The 21,586-nt window shown below is 49.4% G+C and overlaps 1 protein-coding gene across 3 annotated transcripts in view; it reads left to right on the top strand.

Moving 5' to 3' along the window:
• The window catches only part of LOC119973396 (protein monoglycylase TTLL8-like), a 131,535-nt gene that overhangs the window by 77,181 nt on the left and 32,768 nt on the right, over nucleotides 1-21,586 (top strand). For all 3 annotated transcript variants that reach the window (XM_038811434.1, XM_038811435.1, XM_038811433.1), the window contains one exon: nucleotides 21,270-21,456. In XM_038811434.1, coding sequence (XP_038667362.1) covers nucleotides 21,270-21,456 — 187 coding nt within the window. The remainder of the gene's footprint in view (nucleotides 1-21,269; nucleotides 21,457-21,586) is intronic.

Raw genomic sequence — 21,586 nt, 5'->3', positions numbered from 1 at the left:
CACTCGCAGCAGGGACATATCACAGCACCCGTAGCAATTCAGCTAGGGAACATTAGCACAAGGCACCCCGTGGTTCTAGTAAATCTTCCCCGGACAGCAGAGCACATCCTGGGGATAGATTTTATGAACGCTCATAGCTTGTCGTTCGACCCAGTGAACCAGTGTGTCTGGCGAATGGCGAGATCAGACAGAGCCCCAGCCACCCTCACAGTAGGAGACTACGCTAATCGGATTAGCGCAGTGGGAGAGTACTCATTCGACCTGACTACGCTCCACACCGACAGACAAATTAAGGCCCTACTAAACAAACACAGGACAGCATTTGCAAGTCACCGTCATGACTGTGGCAGAATGACTGGACAAGTTCATGTTACCGGACAGGACCCCCGACCGCAAAAGCAGTATAGATTTCCCCTCGAGGCAGAGGTGGAAATAGAAAAAGTTATAGGCAGCTTGTTGGAACAAGGTGTACTGAGAACGGTAGCCTCCACCAACAATGCCCCTATTTGGCCAGTGAGGAAGCCCGATGGATCATGGCGTCTGACCATCGATTATCGGGAACTCAACAAAGTAACCCCCGCAGTAGCCCCAACGGTAGCTACTAGTCCCGAGACCATGCTCAAGCAGGGTCTCAACGCCAAGTACTTCACGGTATTGGACATCAGTAATGGATTCTGGTCAATACCATTGGCAAAAGCGTGCCAATACAAATTCGCATTCACTTTTAAAACACAGCAGTACACGTGGACATGCCTCCCACAGGGATTCCACAATTCACCCTCCATTTTCCACCGACAGCTGGCAAGTGGATTAGAAAAATTTTCCCGACCCGAATGTCTGGTACAGTATGTAGACGACCTACTACTGCAGACAGACACAAAGGCAGAGCACATTTCGCTTCTGGCCGAACTCCTGGAACTCTTAACTGAAATTGGCTGTAAAGTTAACCCGAAAAAGGCCCAAATATTGGAAAGTAAAGTGATGTATTTGGGATCAGTCATCACGCACGGCAAACGCGAGATCGAATTCAAAAGAATTGATTCGATCGTCAAATTGCCCCTTCCCCAGAATGTTTCAGCCCTCCGGTCGTTTTTAGGACTGGTTGGCTATTGTCGGAACCACATCGACGGATTCGCGACAAAAGCCGCCCCACTTTCAGACCTCCTTAAGAAAGGAGCCCCCTGGGAATGGCTTCCGCAGCATACAGGCGCTGTGGAAGAGTTGAAACGAGCCCTTAGTGCAGCACCCGCGCTGCTAGTCCCCGACCAACTTTCACCGTACGCAATCGAGGTAGCGAGCACCGATCTGACCCTCTCGGCCGTGTTGCTTCAGGAACGGCACGAGCAGCTAAGACCAGTGGCTTATGCCTCCCGACTGTTAGACCCAGTAGAACAAGGATTTTCGGCCTGTGAGAGGCACCTCCTTGCTGTCTTCTGGGCAGTGCAGTATTTCTCATACATCACCGGACTAAACCCCATCACCATTCTAACCGAACATACACCCACACAGCTACTACTAGACGGTCGACTGAAGGACGGTTCAGTTAGCCAGATTAGGGCAGCTAGGTGGACCCTACTTTTACAAGGACGGGACATTACAGTGAAACGGACACGCACCCACACATACTTAGCAGACAACCTCCAATACCCCGGACAGCCCCATGACTGTGAAATTGTAGCTCCCCTGCATAACACAGGACCCTTTTTAGCAAAAACACCCCCCAGGAAGATAGGGAACCCAAAACAAAGCCCCCAGCCCACAGACACGTGTGGACCCTTGAGGATTTATGTAGACGGTTCCTCCACAGTTTTAAATGGTGAGCGTATCACAGGATGCGGCATCTATGTAGAGGACGCGCAGGGGCGCGCTCTCGAAGAGATAGCTCTTAAGTTACCAGGTCACTTAGGCGCGCAGGCAGCAGAGCTAGCAGCCATAGCGTACATAGTGGACCACCCCGATTCTTTCCCCAGCCCAGCAGACATATATTCAGACAGCTTATATGTCTGCAATAGCCTGACAGATTTTCTGCCCCTGTGGAGGACACGAGGTTTTGTCTCCGCAGACGGAAAACCCCTTCCATCAGCCCCCTTACTCCAGCATATCCTAGAGAAAGCGAAGGACAGGTCCTTCGGCATTATAAAAGTTCGAAGCCACCATAGGTCATCACCCCCTGGGAATGTAAAAGCCGACGCGTTGGCTAAGGCAGGTTCCAGGCGAGGACACTTATGGACCCCCCCAGCTAGCGCACCAGCTAGCGCCCCTGTGAGCGCAGTCCAAGTCTCACAGACTGATATTAAAGATCTCGTGGCAGCACAGCAACAGGACGGAGACCTCAGGGAGGTTTTCAAGGGAAACTTTGTGCCTGCGTACGAGCACTTTAAACACGCACTGACCACACATGAGGGTGTGATCATTAAGGACCAACTTTATGTGGTCCCACAGCAGGACAGGAATCAGATGATTGCCTTGTTCCATGACGGACACGGGCATCAGGGAATTGATGCAACAACGAGGCACCTCAGGCAACTCTGTTGGTGGCCTAATCTCAGGAATGATGTAACGCACTACATAGAGAATTGCCTGATTTGTGCTCAGAATAACCCGGAGAGGTATTCTAAGAAAGCACAACTTCGGCATACTCGCCCAGTTAACGGCCCTTGGACAAACCTCCAGATCGATTTTATAGGTCCATTGCCCCCTTGTCGGAATGGCTATAAATACGTTCTGGTGGTGATAGATACCTTTACCAAATGGGTAGAGGCATTTCCCTCACGAACAAACACAGCTAAGACAGCTGCAAAGATCCTGACCCACCACATCTTCACGAGATGGGGTTTACCCCGAAGTATCGATTCGGACCAGGGATCTCACTTTACAGGACGGGTCATGAGGAACGTCCTGACAATATTCGGAATCAAACAGAACTTCCACATTGCGTATCATCCACAGTCCAGCGGGATTGTGGAGCGCATGAATCGGACCCTAAAAACTACCCTTAGGAAAATGGTTCAACAGAACAATTCCACATGGGATTCAGTGCTCCCATTTGCACTTATGTTCATAAGGAACACTGTCTCCACATCGACAGGATACACACCACACACACTCATGACCGGACGCCCTATGAAAGGTACAGAATTCCTTTTAGGACTGGACATGACAAGCCCCGAAGTGACGGCCCTCACACATGAAAAGGCAGTTAAAGATCTAGTTGAGACTGTGAGGTCTGCACAGCTCGCAGCCGCAGTCCAGCTAGGGAAACGCCGACAGCAACGGACTGCCTGTTTCAATAAGACCGTACACACCACAGAATTCCAGGTTGGGCAACAGGTAATGTTATCTGTTTATAACCCCAGCAGTTTTTTGGCTCCAAAATATTCCGGTCCCTACTCAATTTCGGACAAAATTAGCCCCTCCGTTTACAGGATAAAGTATCCTAATGGGAAGACCGCGTGGTTCCATATAAACCAGTTAAAGGCATATGGAACACAGGCCAACCATGCTCACCATGTCCTGCTGGATGCAGCAGAACACTTCACCCCGCCCACCAGAGACACTTTTCCACCATCCCCCTCACAGACCAGTTCATCCACGGACTCGCCCAAGACTCCGCCCACAGACCACTACAGACCACGCCCCGACACGCCCACAAGCTGCCACAGCAGAGACAGCAGGACTGACACTGACTCTGAAGACAGCGACACCACACAGCCATACAGCCCACACTGCACCAACTACGACCCCGACTCCAGTGACCCCATGGAAGTCACCTACCTCAAATATCCAGAACCACCACCCGACCCCGACTACCCCGACAACACACTCGACACTACACAATGGCACAGGGACAATTCCTACAGACTTGTCCGCAATGACGAGAGTGACCCCCGGTCACACAATTCCAAAATAGCATGCCTGATCCACACAAGGGTGTGGGATCCGGGAGAGCAGGACGACACGGTGTCTGACTCCCGACACGGCAACCCCTTTGTGACCCTGTTCACAGAGGCAGATTCAAAGTGAGGTGTCCAGATGATGCAAGATAGGAATCGTTTGAGGGAAACGATGTCCTTTCTGATGGAACCTGCACGTATGTTTGTCTTCGTTTTATGTTTGTTTGTTTTCAGGAATGTAAATGTTTCAGTTGGAGGATGGACATCTTCTTTTCAGCTGAAAAGATTGTGACCACCTCACATACACGTTAGCTTGTCCGCAGATACCTTTGAGAACTTCGGTTTGATTGGAGATCTTTTCCAAAGTTGTAACACTTGTGACAGCCTGGTGAGCAGCTCACCGTATCGTCTAAAATATCTGAAGACCAGCTCATGTCCTCAGTTGGAGCATCTTGGCTCCCTTGGTTTCTTTTTCAGGTGCCCCTCTATTCGGCGAAATAGAGGCTGCAAGTCATGGTAAACACATTCGTACCCGTTTTTTCCAGGTTACTCAGGCAGTGGACAAACGGCACTGAGGACCCGCCCTGTCTGAGAACCAACCCTTGGTCAGCCAAGCTCGGGTATGGCACAGCACGCCCTACCCGGGGATCCCATCCAACTCGTACCCGTAGCGGCCCATACGCAACTCATTCGGATGTTTATTTCAAAGTTTGTTTTCATTTTAAGTTAGGTAGCCCTTCGGCCGCCATCCCACATGCTATTTACATCCGGGAACATTCGGATGGTAAATCAGCAAAGCCTGCGAGACGGCTCGCAGAAGGAAGGATTGTTAGGTGTATGCTGGTCTTTAAATTCGCTTTTTGAAAAAAAAAATGAGGGGAGTCACAGGGTGTGACTTAGCCAGTCATTTTAAAGGGTCAATTGGGATTTGAAAGATAGATGCACTAACAAGTAAAGGTCTTAAACTGTGTATTGACAGATACTGTGCTTGATCCCAAAGGTTTCAAAGGACGAGACAGAGGTCGAAGCCAGGATTGTCAATACCGGAGGAAGAAGGAAGAGAAAGAAGAAGAACAGCAAAATGATGGAAGCCCACTTATTACTGTTTAATGTCATATGTATATGTGTGGAAACAAGACACGTTTCCCCCACAACCCCCACCGTAAATGCTTCAATTACAGCAAACCCCCAGTGCTCAGCTCTGATCAGCGAGGTTCAGACCTGGTGTACTAAATTCATGACGTGGTACTCCATGTCCTACATAATCGAATCACTGTTGGTGATCGCGATCCTCATCATCCTAGTGCAGACCCTCAGGTTGAGGAAATGGAAGAGGAGAGCCTCTCGTTCCAGCACCTCACCCATCTATAGAGTTCAATCCCCCATCTTCGGATTCCACCAAACCCCTCAACCCCTCACTGATTACAACACTCTGTAAATAAAATTCAGCCATGTATTATATTGTTCCATACTCGACTGCCGAGTTGGGAAGTGTGATGTTGTGGTGTGAATGGTTAAGGTTTTAGAGTGATTAAATGTTTAAGTTAAGGTTAAGGTTAATAGTGATAGGTAGAGGTTCCCAGTTGTAGTAATGCATGTCCCTTTGACATAGGGCCAAGTAGAAATGTTAGTTAAAATTTTTTTCTCTTCTTCCCATAGTTTAGAACAGAGTAGAACAGGAACTGGCAAGAGGTCAGAACACAAGGAAGGCAAAGTACATAGGTGATCCTTCACAATAGTATGATTGTGAGGATCACAAGGAGGGAATGTAGCCATGCTGGCCACGCAAAATGGACACTGAGCCAAACTAAAATGGAAGACTGCTGGGAAACAGACAGTTTAGCCAGAACAGCAGTCTGCAAAGAGCAGTTTGCATTCTGCAGCAGCAGAAACCAGTTTGGGCTCAGGTGAAAAGACCTTAGCTAGGTGCAAATGGCAAAACGCTTTGCATGCTAATGAGGCCATCAGACTTGAACACCCACACAATAGATACATTTGGTTCTGAATGGACACATTCTAATCAAGACCCAGACATCGAGGCACCAGAAACCTCCAAACAAAAGGACATAAGAAACGCCCCCTCCATCACGGAGACCCCCTCGCATTGGGGAATTAATCCAGTATCGATAAGAAATTGATCCAATAGGTAGAGCCCGCCCGAGAAGAGGGAAGGACAATGGAACCCCTATAAAAGATAGGGACCTCGTGTTGTCCGGTCTGTTAAACCCGTGCTCCGGCTCCGACTGACATCGCGCATCCTGACTCCAGCCGTTGAGCACCAGCCGCCGAAACCGTAAGTTCAACGCTCGCTACGCGATCCAAGCCCACTAGACTCCCAAGTACCAGAACGCTTGCTGAAGGCTGCAGACAAAACCAGGACGAAGGCCTCGTTCTCTGACCTTGCCTGTTCCTGTTAGATAAGTATTCTGTTTGCTTAAGTTTAGTTATAGCTTAGTCTCTTAGTGTGTGCATGAGTATTTATTATAACTGTGTAATAAATATTGATCGTTCGAACTTTACTAATCGGTGTATCGTCTTTATTACTTTGAACTTGACCTTGGAATACTTGTGACGTTGCCTATACGGCAACTGGCGACTCCAGAGCTAAATAATTACATAGAACAGAGCCTAGCAGTGTTAAGCACACGTCGAACTCGGAGGCGTGTTAATACACTCCAATAAACGCGTTTTACGCCCATAGTAAAACGTGCAACAGACCCAAGCCGGAATCGAACCTGGGACCCTGGAGCTGTGAAGCAATTGTGCTATCCACAATGCTACCGTGGGGCTGGATTTTCCTTGATGTTCCACTGTACACTGAATGGTAGGGCTGTGTATGGGAGATATTGTGTGTTTGCAATAAGAATGAGAGGTTTTATAGCATGTCCTTGCACTGGATGGTGGATAATTATATGGACCGAAGGGAATTGCTGAAAGTACTGAGGAGGGGCACTGGTGAGGAAAGAATGGTCACACGTTCTTGAGAAAGATGAAGAAATGAAGAATTTTAACTTTGTCACACCGGCTACTGGAGCACTTACTGCACTGCATTCAAGTTCTAAGAGAGATGTTCCTGGAGTGCAGAATCCCTACAATGTCTCTCTTTGCCCTGCAGACTTGATCCTTCGGGATGTTCCCTCCCATTGGTTTCCCTGCTTTCCTTCACTTGTACCAATAGGGCCTACAAGGGTGGCTACCAAGAACCTATTGTCTTTGCTGTGACTCATCTTTGAAGCTCCTCTTGCAGCTGTTGTCACTACTGGTCAAGTCTCAGTGTTGAACATGACTTGATAAATCCTGGGCTGGATTCTCCGTTGCCCGACGCCGATATTGTAAACGGCGTTCGGACGGAGAATCGGCTCCGACGCCCAAATCAGGGCTGGCGCTGGTTTGATGCCGGTCAGCCATGCTCCGCCCCTTTGGAACTGGTGTAACGCGTCGTGTGCCATTGCAACGGCGTTGGCACGTCATAGCAGGCCTTCCGGCGATGCTCCGCCCCCAGTGGGCCAGGTTCCTGATGGTGCAGGACGTGTGGTCTCAGTGGTCGGGACTGTGTCCATCGCCCCACACTCGGCCGGGATCTGTGCCGTTGGCCGCGGGGGAGAGGGGGGGGGGGCTGTGGGGTCATGGATGGCTATTTGGGTCCGCGCACGGCTGCCGCCATGTTTTACAGCACGACCGCTGCAGTTCGTCAGCCGTGTGCTAGGGTGGCCAGGGCCCCAGCCATTCTCTGGCCATTTTTGACACGGGAGCCGGGAGTTTCACATGACGCCGCTGCTAGCCCCTCACTGGTCCCGGAATCGATGAGGGGTCAATGACAATTTTTAGGCTGTAAAACTTCTGCGAATTCTCTATTCGAGTCGGCACTTAGTCACTGAAACGGAGAATCCAGCCCACAACTTTTATTTTTTGTTTAAACATGTGGATGGCGACTACTGAACAGAGTCAGAGTCTGTTGACAAACTTTTAACAAAAGAGTAAAACATTTATTAAACAAGAAAAGATTAACTAGATTACACTACTGCTTCACCCGCAGCTATACCTTTATAGGTATAGGTAGATTCATAAGGATAACAAATTACAAAATCTATCTTGTATCTAATGTGCACAGTCCATGTATATCAATAGGTGAACTGAGGTTGGACACACAACACTCGGAACCAAATGACACCCAAAGCAACTTCTAAGGATTCTCATTAACTCTCCGCAGACGCTTGTCACACTGTGAGCCAACTGGTCTCACAGAAGCTCTGTCTTTTAACTTGGGTTTCTAATCTCCACTTTGAAAAACCCATCTCGGAATGTCTTCCCAGGTTACAGTTCCGTTTGGACGTCTTCAACAAGGATCCACCTTCAGGGTTTCAACCCTCACTTCTGATCTTTCTCTCTCCTGGATTGACACATGCATTCACGCTTCACCTTCCACACATTCTCTCAGATACTCAGCCATACCAAGAGAACACCAGTATTTCACAGGCTCACCCACCTTTACCCGTCTCCTCGGACCTTCTCCTGGACTTATATTAAGTCTGTTTCCTGCAGCTTTCTCTCTTTAATTTGGAGCCTTGTCCTCTGCTCCTTCACTAAACAGGAACTGTTCTCGATCCCTGCCCTCGTTCCTTGACTTAGCTGCTGTCTTGGGACCTTTTCCTGATCTCTCCCTGGTTTTAGGGACCTATTTCTTTAGTTTGGGACTTGGTATCTGTCCCTTTCCTTTCCTGCCTGTTCTTGTGCTTTTTGTGGAATACTGCTTTTTGCTGGGTCACCTTGTATATCTGTGGGTCTCTCTCCTGTTACTAAGGAACAACTGTTTTTTTGTACCTTTTTTTAACTTCCGTAAACTCCTTCAAGGGTCGTAAAACCTCATTAAAAATGCAGGTATACAAAGCTTCAGACTTGCTGACTCCCTCTCTCAGAGAAAAGTAAAACTAGACCTAGGTTTCAACTTTTCAAACCACAAATGCAAATACAATTTATTTATCCCGAGGTCCGTAACACAACACATCAAAAGTGGTTAGGTGGATTGGCCAAGATAAATTGCCCTTAGTGACCAAAAAGGTTGGGAGGGGTTATTGCAGGGGTGGGCAAACTATGGCCCGCGGGCCGCATGCGGCCCGACAAAGGTTTTTATGCGGCCCGCCAATGAGGTGCCCGGAATCATAACCGGCATTTTTGAAAAGCCGCCGGGGAAAAGCCGCTGAAGTAAATGCGCTTATTGAATAAGCGCATTTACTTCAGCGGCTTTTCAAAAATGCCGGTTATGATTCCGGGCACCTCATTGGCGGGCCGCATAAAAACGCGCGTAGTGGGGTGGATGAGTGGGGCTGTCTCATTGGTCGGTTTAGTTGGGTGTGCGACCAATAGGAGTCCAGGTTACAAACAATAAGCCTTATTATTGTTTGTAACCTGGACTCCTATTGGTCGCACACCCAACTAAACCGACCAATAAGGCAGCCCCACTCATCCACCCCTCTACACGCGTTTTTATCGTTGACTCGGCCAGGCTGTGCTTCTGTCAGTGTTAAGGATCAGCACAAGCAACTCTACACCTGATTTCAACAAACTGGTAAATGACTGCAGTCAGATGCATCATTCTCATTGACATTGTTCTGTTACTTACTGAGTTACTTTGTTTTTCAAATAAATGTGCTTTTTTTTCTTTAAAGACCTTTTATTTTGGCTATTTAAAATATTAATTATTTTACTTAATATACTATGCGGCCCTTTAAAATTGTGAATTTCTGAATGTGGCCCTTGCACGGAAAAGTTTGCCCACCCCTGGGTTATTGGGTAATGGAGATAGGGTGGAAGTGAGGGCTTAAGTGGGTCGGTGCAGAATCAATGGACCGAATGGCCTCCTTCTGCACTGTATATTCTATGTTCTAAAAGACTAAATAACCTAACATTAACAGCTTTGTTGTCATTTTAAATAGGCATCTGGCTGATCTATCTGGTATTGCATTTCATAAATGAGAAGTATTCCCAGCAGGTGGGAAACTTACCCAAGACACACTAACAAAGCCCAAGAGTTAAGAAACCCTGGGCCTACTTTCTGGTGCAGCAGGTAAATTTAGAACTTGACTCACTAGCCACCTGTGAGCCAGGAGTTAAAATTGGGGTCTCAGGGCAGACTTAAATGCTGGCAATGAGTGTCTGACCCACTGGCTGGTGACCTGGTGGGAACCCTCTTGTCACCTCAGTGGAAAAGGCCTGCGAGAATTTAATACATCAGGCACTTAACTAACTAATGTCAGGTCTTCCTGATCCTGGGTGGAAATCTTGTCACCTCAACTGATGCACCCCAATCCCACCACCCCTCCCCACTGCCCCAAAAGCTGTGGCCAATCAAAGGAGTGAGCAGTGGCTGCTTCCAGTCATGCACCTAGCAGAGGCCGGGGATTTGACAAGGGATCCAGATAAGTGAGGGTGAGATAGGGATTGCGGTAAGGTGGCAGGGTCATGGGCTAGGTGGGGCAGGGAATCAGGAAAAAAAGGCAGGGGATGGCTCTGAGTGGGCACCTCATCCTGCCAATGCCAGCTTTCTAGAACAGACACCAAGTACCTTTGATGCCAGTGGTGGTAGGTTGAGGCCTTTAAGCAGACGTTAATTGCCCAAGTAAGGACCTCAATTATTATTAACTGTGCAGCAAAGTAGTCCATGAGTCTCCCATCCTGGACTTAATCACATGGAGGGCAGGAAGGTAGCAGGATCCCTACCTGCACCCTGGCGCCTGAATAAATGTTGCTGCCTCCAAACTTGCATCCAAAGGCTTTAAATTCTGCCATAAGGCTCCAGGGTGCGATTTAATCACCGTGTTGCACCCGACGCGGATTTGGACATGCCGATTAAATAGCGGGAAAGACCAAAATCGAGATTCAAGCCAGTTGCGTATCCTTTTGCCATCTAAATGGCCTGCTTCTGATGACGAACTCCAGATCTCCCAAATATGGTGAGCAAATCATTCGCCCCAAATTGCATTAATTTCGATCTCATTAGCGAGAGTGAAGTTGAATGTAACGGCATCCTGGGAATTAACCGTTTCCCGAGCAACAAATCAACCAGGCGCCATTCAGTATTCCTTTTTAAAAATGAGAAGCTGGCGCAATAGCTGTTGAGCGAAACTGAGGAGATGAGTGGCCATTTCCATTTTGGGCAAGCAGCTCAAAGCCACTGGGATTTGTCGGGGGGGGCGAAGCATTCCAAGTCGGGGGCCAGGGGAATGCATGAGGGGCTTTTCATCTGTGAGGCCTTCAAGCCATCTTTAAATATTGTGGCTACCCATAACAGGAGCAACTATAGCTACTGCCTGCCTGTTCTACCCAACACTTCCAGGACAGAGCCCTGTTCGTGGTTGTAGGCAGATGGTCACTTTAACTCCCTTTGACCGTGAGCAGCCTCTAGTTTCACAGCGAAAGGCTATTGCTAATAAGGAATTGGCCTTGTTAGTTGTGAGAGCACTTAACCGCTGCAGGTTGTGTTTGCTGCCGCTCATGCTGGTGGCTGCAGGTGCCTGGAGGCTGCTGTTGCTATTTCCTGTTTCCTTTTTTTTCCCGAAGATACCAGGGTCCTGGAACACTGGACTCAAGTGGACATATGAGTCCAGAAGGCAATCCAGTTTGAAGCAAGAAGACACTGTAGGACCTGGTGCAGACATTGATCCAAATGGGCCACCTGCTAATGCCATTGAAGAAATGCTTTTGCAGATTGCTGATGCTTTTGTTGCTGGTGTGGTGAGTGCTACATGTAACTGGCACGTCACCACTTGAGATCAAGGATGTTCAACAGCACCTGAGCGCCATTGGTATATGTGCATGCCAGGATTTGGTTCCGGTGAGATTGGGCCGTGTGTGTGTGTGTGTGTGTGGCCGGGGGGGGGGGGGGGGGGGTGCATAGCTGCGGCTCCTGGATGGAGAATGGCACTGATACGTGGAACAAGTCACATTCATGGACAGATAATTTCTATGACAATGTTCTGGACATGATAACGCATTCTCAGGCTTATCCTGTTTCTGTTGAGGAACCTGCGTCGTTGGTCTTTTGAGAAGATAATGTACAGCATGTGCCATCTCAACAAAGAACCTGTGCCATGTCCTCGTGGATTTTGTACCCCATAGAGGAGGTGGACACCCACTCCCGGTGGCTGTGAAGGTCACTGTAGCCATGAATATCTAAGCCACTGGTTCATTCCAGGACACGAGCGGGACTTGTACGGCATTTTCCAAGCCCACAAGTGAATCTGTGAGGTAACGAATGCCCTGTATGCCCGGGAATCAGACTTAATCAACTTTGAGCTGAACCAAGTCCATCAAGATACCCAGGCATCAGGATTCTCTGCCATTGCTTGGATGCCCCAGTTCCAGGGGGTAACTGATAGTAGGAATGTTGCTTTGCCCAGACCGGGGCACCAGGGAGTGCCCTTCATTAACCGGAAGGGGTTCTATTCCCTTAATGTTCAACTCGTGTGCAGCCAACATCTCCAGATCATGGACATATGTGCACGCTTCCCAGTGAGTGTGCATGACACTACATCCTGGGATTCTCGGAGATCCCCGGAGTCTCCCTCGGATGACACATTGGCTCTTGAGAGATAAAGGGTATCTGCTGAGGTCCTGATTGATGATGCCAGTGCGGAGTTCGGAGACTGAGGTGGAGACCTGATATAACGAGGCCCATGTTGCCACCCATGCCGCTTTTGGTGCATCAGGCTGCTCAAAATGTGGTTCCGATGTCTAGAACGCTCTGGCGGTGCACTGCAATACACCTCCCAGAGGATCTCTCACTTTGTGGTGCAGCGGGGCAACAAGCTGGAGAAGGAGAGACATGCATCCATCTTGGGAGAAGGAAGAGACGGACTAGAAGGAGATGCTGGACGAGTTCGGGGAGAACCCACAGGAGGAGCTGGAGGATGGAGGACAGGTGGTGGAGAGGGTTCAAGATGCCTGGAGGACGAGGGAAGCCCTTCTCCTCACAGATTGTCATTGGACGAGGATTTGTCTATCAGCTCCCTCCTCCCCCACCCCCATTCCGCACCTCCATTCACCTCCTTTTTCCCCCCCTCAGCATTCTCCGATCTTCCCACTACCCCCTCACCACACTACCCTGCACTGCCAGCTGGCCAATATACAAGGCAGGGAGTGGTCACTCACTGAGGTAAGCTCTGATGCTCCTCGGTTCATGCCAAAGTCTGACTGCGGTCTTTCTGCTTACGGCGTGCTCACACCCATCCTCTTGAACATGGTTGCATTGGGGGCATTTAATCTTGGACCACTGTGCCCAGAGGGCGCAGGGTGTGGGTAGCGGATGTCAAGAGGGGATGGGGGTGTAGGCAGGCGTGCTGTGAAGATTACCATGACAGAGGCTTCACATGTATATTTTAATTGTGAACATTTGACTTTTCCATTCCTCCTACCTACAGATAGTGCCCCCCCGCTCAACCGCCTGCCCAATCAGTGATCCTCAATTGTCTTGATCTTACGTGGTCAACATTATATCTAGGTGTGTCCCCAGGATGCACATCAAAGGTGGAGGCGGCCTGCTGTTTTTCGCACTCTATGGCCTTTGATGCCCTTGGCGGATGTCGTCTGGAGGGCCTGTAGCCGGAGGGCCGCGGCTGACTTACCGGTGTCATTGGCTTTGCTGTGCTACCCTGTTCTGACTGCTGCCCGCGAGATGTGTTGCTGTGAGGAGGGGGCGATTTTGAAGAACAGCATTCCATAAATATAAAGGGAGTCAGCATTCGGAGTTCTGCTGGATCTCAGAAATCAGCTCCAGATTTCCCACTGCGGTCATCACCCTAGTAGTGTTGGCCTCTGTGCCATGCATTGTCGGCATCATCTCCTGCGCTAGTAGCCTTTGAGACCGTAGCATTTCATAGAATTCACAGTGCAGAAGGAGGCTATTCGGCCATTGAGTCTGTACCGGCCCTTAGAAAGAGCACCCCACCTGAACTCACACCTCCACCTGATCCCCGTAACCCAGTAACCCAACCTAACCTTTTTTAGACACTATGGGCAATTTATCAGGGCCAATCCACCTAACCTGCACATCTTTGGACTGTGGAAGGAAACGGGAGCATCCGGAGGAAACCCACGCAGGCACGACTAACCACTGTGCTAATGTGCTGCCCACCAAGGGACTCCAATCGGCAATGCATTGCTGGAATGTCGCTGGCATCCCTTTGGGAATCTCACAGCTGCAACCTAGCATTTGAGTTCGGCTCTGGGGTAACCAGCATCTGACTGGGACTCAGCTGAGTTCTGAGATTCAGCAGACCTCCCACTGCTGACTCCCTTTATATTTTCGGAATGCTGTGGCAGCTTGAGGTAGCCGACTTGCTACACGTGTGCCAACGTGTGGTAATTTTGTTTGTTCCATTATTGCGACAGTTATTTCTTTTTTCTGCTTCTCACAGAACTACCCGTGGTTATAGAGCTCATACCTCGGGCTGGGAGAAAGGGGAGCTTTAACCTCCCCAATCCAATGGAAACGGTGGTGAGAGTTGGATGCAGTTGAAGGTGGGAGGGGGGGGGGGAATAATTTAACTTTGTACTTCAAAGCAAAACAAAGTAATTTTCCCAATGTTCAGACACATCAATTACTCACTCAATTATGAACAATGACAATTCAGGAAGGAGAAATACTTTTCCCATCAGCACATTTGGGATACAAAGAGAAAACATTGAGCATTGCTCATTTATGAAAGCAATTTGAAATCGCAAGATTATAATTTCAGAATGCTGGCCTGGAGCAACTCCGGAGGTTGAATAGATGCTTAAGAGTATTTTACAATACACACAATGTGGAATGTGTTTGGTGTTTGGCTTCTGGTATAGGTTTTTCCTTATGTTTTGGGTTAATGAACAGTAATATAATTTCACGTGACATTAAATTAGCATTAATTTCTGCTGGTGTGGGAAATGACATGCTTTTCTGCAGCAGATTTCCCAACCTGAAAATGTGTCAAAAATGCTTCACCACCCAATTAAATGATTTTGAAGTGTAATTATTTGTTTTATAAGGATAAAACAGTTGCCAATTTGCATACAGTAAAGCTACAAGGATTAAATGAACAATAACTCAGATATTTTGCGGCAGTAATGATGACTGGAGTCCACATCTGCACCTAAAATGGGGAAGTCCAGAAGTTGTTGATGGTGATACTAAGCTTCTCTGGAGGCTGCGCTGTTTAGACCCCCCCCCCCCCCCACCCCCCCCCAGTAAATAGTCAATTCAAAATCATGGGGGCGCGATCTTGAGCCACACTCGCCGTCTCTGGGATTCGCGGCGTGGGTGGAATTTCTCACAAGAATCAGGAAAGATTGCTTTTTCCTCATTTTTCCCACTCCTCGCTGGCGGCGTCACAAGCGTCAATCTAATTTTAATAGTATGGTATTCATTTCAATATCGTTGGTGCCCCCCCCCCCCCCACCCCGCCAGGTTAAGCGTGCCCCCTCCTGGGGGGGGGGGGGGGGGGGGCAGGACATGCTGCCAGATGAATTAGATAGGAGCTCAGTTTAACATCCCAGCAGAAAGATGCCACCAAATAGTCCCAACATGTTTTAGTATATCTGACTGCAAAGTCATTATGCATTCCTCTTCCAATACCTGGGAAGCAACCGTGGTACCGATCGGTATTTTACAACAGTCCAACTTCCACATTATTTGAAAATGAAAAATCACTGGGTAAATAGCTGTTGTAGGTTTTGCTATGACTGCTGCCCCATGAGAGAACTCTCTGCAGAAGAAGAGAGCCTTGTCCTGCGCATTTTTAAGATCTCTGCGGTGGTTTTCTGTTGTTTGACTCCCATCTTCACTTTCAAGAAAACCGCCGTGGATGTTTGGCTCAATGAAAGAGTGACTTTGAAGTCACACATGCGGTGATTGTGTTGACTCAATAGTGACCTCCTTTGAGGCAACATGCACCTATGCGGTTTCAGTGCATGGAGGCATTCAGCATCAGCTATGTGTGTTCACTTTTGATGCACCTCCAGCAGCAAGATCTCCATCTGTTCAGCATGAAGAGTAGCAATGTGGGTCACATCTGCTTTGTGCATACGAACAATAAAATTCATACAATTCATATAATTTACAGTGCAGAAGGAGACCATTCGGCCCATCGAGTCTGCACCAGCCCTTGGAAAGAGCACCCTACGTAAGCCCACACCTCCACCCTATCCCTGTAACCCAGTAACCCCACCTACTCCTTTTGGACATTAAGGGCAATTTACCATGGCCAATCCACCTAACCTGCACACCTTTGGACTGTGGGAGGAAACCGGAGGAAACCCACGCAGACACAGGGAGAACGTGCAGACAATAGCATTGTGGATAGCACAACTGCTTCACAGCTCCAGGGTCCCAGGTTCGATTCCGGCTTGGGTCACTGTCTGTGTGGAGTCTGCACATCCTCCCCGTGTGTGTGTGGGTTTCCTCCGGGTGCTCCGGTTTCCCCTGTCAGTCCAAAGATGTGCAGGTTAGGTGGATTGGCTCTGATAAATTGCCCTTAGTGTCCAAAATTGCCCTTAGTGTTGGGTGGGGTTACTGGGTTATGGGGATAGGGTGTCGGTGTTGACCTTGGGTAGGGTGCTTTTTCCAAGAGCCGGTGCAGACTCGATGGGCCGAATGGTGTCCTTCTGCACTGTAAATTCTATGGAAAACTCTGCACAGACAGTATCCCATGCTGGGAATCGAACCTGGGACCCTGGAGCTGTGAAGGAACTGTACTAACCACTGTGCTATTGTGCCGCCCAGTAGCACAGTGCTTAATGGTCATGCCATCACAACCATTTATCATTTTGCAGCTCCTTAAAAACAGCTGGTTCACCAGATTATCCATTCTCCGGCTAAATGTTGAACGTCGCCACTTTGCCTTTCTATCTCTTTCAGCAACTTGGAGGAGAATGTGTTGCCGCTGAAATGCTCAGCAACAACTTGAGAACTAACTCCAACTCCACTTGAGAGCCATAGATGATATTGGAGAATGAGTTTCTGTAAATGGAAAATCACACAAACAAATATCAAGAGCCGTGACTTCTTAGTTGGCATTGTTAAGCAGCCTGTATTAAAATAATGATGGAATACAGATGCTAAGTTTTTTTTTCATGGAGGAGAAAACCGACAAAACACTAGGACTGCCAATTGATTCCGCTACTATTGTGTTTCCTAATTTTATGTCAGTCTGCAAGAGTATTAGCGGAGGAAAAATAGCTTGTACCTGTTTTATGTCATCCTTTTTGAAATGAATCCAAACTCACAGATTAGAAACAAACTTTTGAGTGGGAGTACTCGAAATCTGTTGGTTCAGGATTAGAATTCTTTACATAGGAAGGTCTGGGTTTGACTCCAAGCAAGGCATGCATTTGTGGAACTGGTTCCTCTTCCTAACTCAGGCCATGTGGCAATTTTACTGCTCTCTTGTCCTCCCTAGATTTTTGTTTCTCGCTCTCTTCTCTCTCTCTCCCTCTCCCTCCCTCTCTTTCTCCAAGTCCCCAACCCGTATGATGATCATCCTCTTGACTTCGCCATGGTAGCATTGTGGATAGCACAATCGCTTCACAGCTCCAGGGTCCCAGGTTCAATTCCAGCTTGGGTCACTGTCTGTGCGGAGTCTGTACATCCTCCCGGTGTGTGCGTGGGTTTCCTCCGGGTGCTCCGGTTTCCTCCCACAGTCCAAAGATGTGCAAGTTAGGTGGATTGGACATGATAAATTGCCCTTAGTGTCCAAAATTGCCCTTAGTGTTGGGTGGGGTTACTGGGTTATGGGGATAGGGTGGAGGTGTTAACCTTAGGTAGGGTGCTCTTTCCAGGAGCTGGTGCAGACTCGATGGGCTGAATGGCCTCCTTCAGTAACTAAATTCTATGATCATAATTCTATGATCTCCTGAAGTCCTTATATTCCCCTGGTTTGATTTTCAAATTACTTTCTAGCATTGCTCTCCATGCACGACCTCTGGAATCTTTCATTCCTGCTTGTGTCACAGACTTCACAATTGGGATCTCCATCCGAGCCCATAGGGAGAGGGGGGAGAGGAGGGAGAGGGAGAGACTGGTGGAGGAGCTGTTGAGTGTGGATAGGAGGTACGCAGAGGCCCCGGAGGAGGGATTACTGGGGGAACGGCGTAGTTTGCAGGCCAAGTTTGATTTATTGACCACCAGAAAGGCGGAGACACAGTGGAGGAAGGCGCAGGGAGCGGTCTATGAGTATGGAGAGAAGAATTTTTTGGACAGGCTCCGATTTCCAAGGGTGCAGGAGGAACAGGTGGAGGGACTGGGGGCGCCGATCGAGTTGGAGGAGCTGGTCAGTGGGATTGGCCACATGCAGTCGGGGAAGGCGCCGGGACCGGATGGGTTCCCGGTTGAATTTTATAAGAAATATGCGGACCTGCTGGGCCCCCTGTTGGTCAGGACCTTTAACGAGACATGGGAGGGGGGTGTTCTGCCCACGACGATGTCTCGGGCACTAATCTCCCTGATCCTGAAGCGTGATAAGGGCCCCTTGCAGTGCAGTTCATACAGGCATATTTCACTGCTGAATGTAGATGCCAAGTTGCTGGTGAAGATCTTGGCCACTAGAATAGAGGACTGTGTGCGGGGTGATACATGAAGATCAGACGGGTTTTGTGAAGGGGAGGCAGCTGAACACTAACGTGCGAAGGCTGCTAAATGTGATAATGATGCCGGCAGCAAAAGGAGAGGCGGAGATTGTGGTGGCATTGGATGCGGAGAAGGCCTTTGATAGGGTTGAGTGGGGGTACTTGTGGGAGGTGTTGGAAAGGTTCGGGTTTGGGGTGGGGTTTATTAAATGGGTGAGGTTGCTGTACGAGATCCCGATGGCGAGTGTAGCGACAAATGGGACGAGGTCATAGGGGCCTCACGGTAGCATGGTGGTTAGCATCAATGCTTCACAGCTCCAGGATCCCAGGTTCGATTCCCGGCTGGGTCACTGTCTGTGTGGAGTCTGCACGTCCTCCCCGTGTGTGCGTGGGTTTCCTCCGGGTGCTCCGGTTTCCTCCCACAGTCCAAAGATGTGCGGGTTAGGTGGATTGGCCATGCTAAATTGCCCGTAGTGTAAGGTTAATGGGGGGATTGTTGGGTTACGGGTATACGGGTTACGTGGGTTTAAGTAGGGTGATCATTGCTCGGCACAACATCGAGGGCCGAAGGGCCTGTTCTGTGCTGTACTGTTCTATGTTCTATGTCCGAGTACTTCAGGCTCCACCGTGGGACGAGGCAGGGGTGCCCCCTGTCCCCGTTGTTTTTTGCGCTGGCAATAGAGCCTCTTGCCATGGCTCTCAGGGAGTCGAGGAGGTGGAGGGGTTTGGTGCGAGGGGGGGAGGAGCACCGAGTGTTGCTGTATGCAGACGACTTGCTGTTGTATGTAGCAGATCCGGTGGGGGGAATGCCGGAGGTGATGGAGATTCTTGCTGAATTCGGGAGTTTCTCGGGATATAAATTGAACCTGGGCAAGAGTGAGCTGTTTGTCGTGCACCCGGGAGATCAGGAGGAGGGGATTGGGAGGCTCCCGCTAAAGAGGGCAGTGAGGAGTTTTGGGTATCTGGGGGTTCAGGTGGCTAGGAGCTGGGGGACTCTGCACAAGCTCAATTTTACTAGGTTGGTGGAGCAGATGGAGGAGGAATTTAAAAGGTGGGACATGCTGCCGTTGTCGTTGGCGGGTAGAGTACAGTCCGTTAAAATGACGGTGCTCCCGAGGTTTTTTTTTTTTTTTCAGTGCCTCCCCATTTTCGTTCCGAGGGCCTTTTTTAGGAGGCTGAACAGCAGCATTCTGGGATTTGTTTGGGCGCATGGGACTCCGAGGGTAAGGAGGGTCTTTTTGGAGCGGGGCAGGGATAGAGGGGGGCTGGCGCTGCCCAACCTCTCTGGGTACTATTGGGCGGCTAATGTCTTGATGGTAAGCAAGTGGGTAATGGAGGGGGAGGGGGCAGCATGGAAAAGGATGGAGATGGCGTCCTGCGGAGGCACGAGCCTGAAGGCACTGGTAACGGCTCCGTTGCCGCTCCCTCCAACGAGGTATACCACGAGCCCGGTGGTGGCGGCCACCCTCAAAATTTGGGGGCAGTGGAGACGACACAGGGAGGAAGTGGGGGGCTCGGTGGAGGCCCCGCTGCGGGGGAACCACCGGTGTGTCCCAGGGAACATGGATGGCGGGTTCCTGGGGTGGCACAGGGGGGGGCATTAGGAAGTTGGGAGACCTGTTTATTGGCGGGAGGTTCGCGAGCCTTGGTGAACTGGAGGAGAAGTGTGAGCTCCCCCCGGGGAATATGTTCAGGTACCTTCAGGTCAAGGCGTTTGCTAGGCGACAGGTGGAGGGGTTCCCTTTGTTGCCCCCGTGGGGGGTAAGGGATAGGGTGCTTTCGGGGGTGTGGGTTGGGGATGGGAAGGTGTCTGACATCTATCAGGTAATGCAGGAGGTGGGGGAGGCATCGGTACAGGAGCTGAAGGCTAAGTGGGAAGTGGAGCTGGGGGAGCAGATTGAGGAGGGGACATGGGCGGACGCCCTGGAGAGGGTGAACTCCTCCTCTTCATGTGCGAGGCTTAGTGTCATCCAGTTCAAGGTGCTGCACCGGGCCCACATGTCCGGATCTAGGATGAGTAGGTTCTTTGGGAGCGAAGACAGGTGCGTCAGATGTTTGGGGAGTCCAGCGAACCATGCCCATATGTTCTGGGCATGCCCGGCACTGGAGGAGTTCTGGAAGGGGGTGGTGGGGACGGTGTCGAGGGTGGTGGGATCCAGGGTCAAGCCAGGTTGGGGACTCGCGATATTTGGGGTTGGGGTGGAGCCGGGAGTGCAGGAGGCGAAAGAGGCCGATGTCTTGGCCTTTGCGTCCCTAGTAGCCCGGCGGAGGATCTTGCTGCAATGGAAAGATGCGAGACCTCCGAGTGTGGAGACCTGGATTAATGACATGGCGGGATTCATTAAGTTGGAAAGGGTCAAGTTCGCCCTTAGGGGGTCGGTACAAGGGTTCTTTAGGAGGTGGCAGCCTTTCCTCGACTTTCTGGCTCAACGATAAGGTACTAGGTCAGCAGCAGCAGCAACCCGGGGGGGAAAGGGGGGTTTAGGGGGATAGTGTTTAAGTTAATTTGCTTATTGTCAATTTATTCTGTTGTTTATTGGGGTTGGGGGGGGGGGGGGGGTGGGGGTTTGTTATATGCGTTATTATGGGTGCCGGGGGTGTTTATTATTATTATTGTTATTGTTATTATTGTATTGTTTTGTTGATATATATATTTCAAAAAATTTCAATAAAAATTACTTAAAAAAAGAGATTTCACAATTGTTATGCCCTACCCTAGGTTCACTCAAAATAATCACTCACTCTACAGTCTACTAAATGGAGCATTTCTTTGCCTTTTCCCAGGTTCTGGAGATCCCGGCAAAACAGACGGCCAATTATCCACCACACTGATAAGAACCGCGATCAGAGTGTGTAAAGATTTTTTGCAAAGCCTGAAGCAGGCTGAAAATTACCTTGAAGTGTATACCCCACCGACACTGAGTGAAATGGAGTGGGCAGGTCTAATTGAACAGCACTACTATCTTATTCAGTAAGTATAAAGCTGTAATCATTACTATCCTTTGAATGGTGCAGAAACCTTCTTGGCTTGTACAGACATGAAGGGCGAGTGGTATCCTGTGTCGTGAATTTTCCATATTTCCATATAAGCATTAAAGGGC

The sequence above is a fragment of the Scyliorhinus canicula genome, chromosome 11 (assembly GCF_902713615.1).
Source record: "Scyliorhinus canicula chromosome 11, sScyCan1.1, whole genome shotgun sequence".
Classification (NCBI taxonomy): domain Eukaryota; kingdom Metazoa; phylum Chordata; class Chondrichthyes; order Carcharhiniformes; family Scyliorhinidae; genus Scyliorhinus; species Scyliorhinus canicula.
Note: the sequence above shows the minus strand (reverse complement) of the source record. Positions and strands in the feature narration are given on the sequence as shown.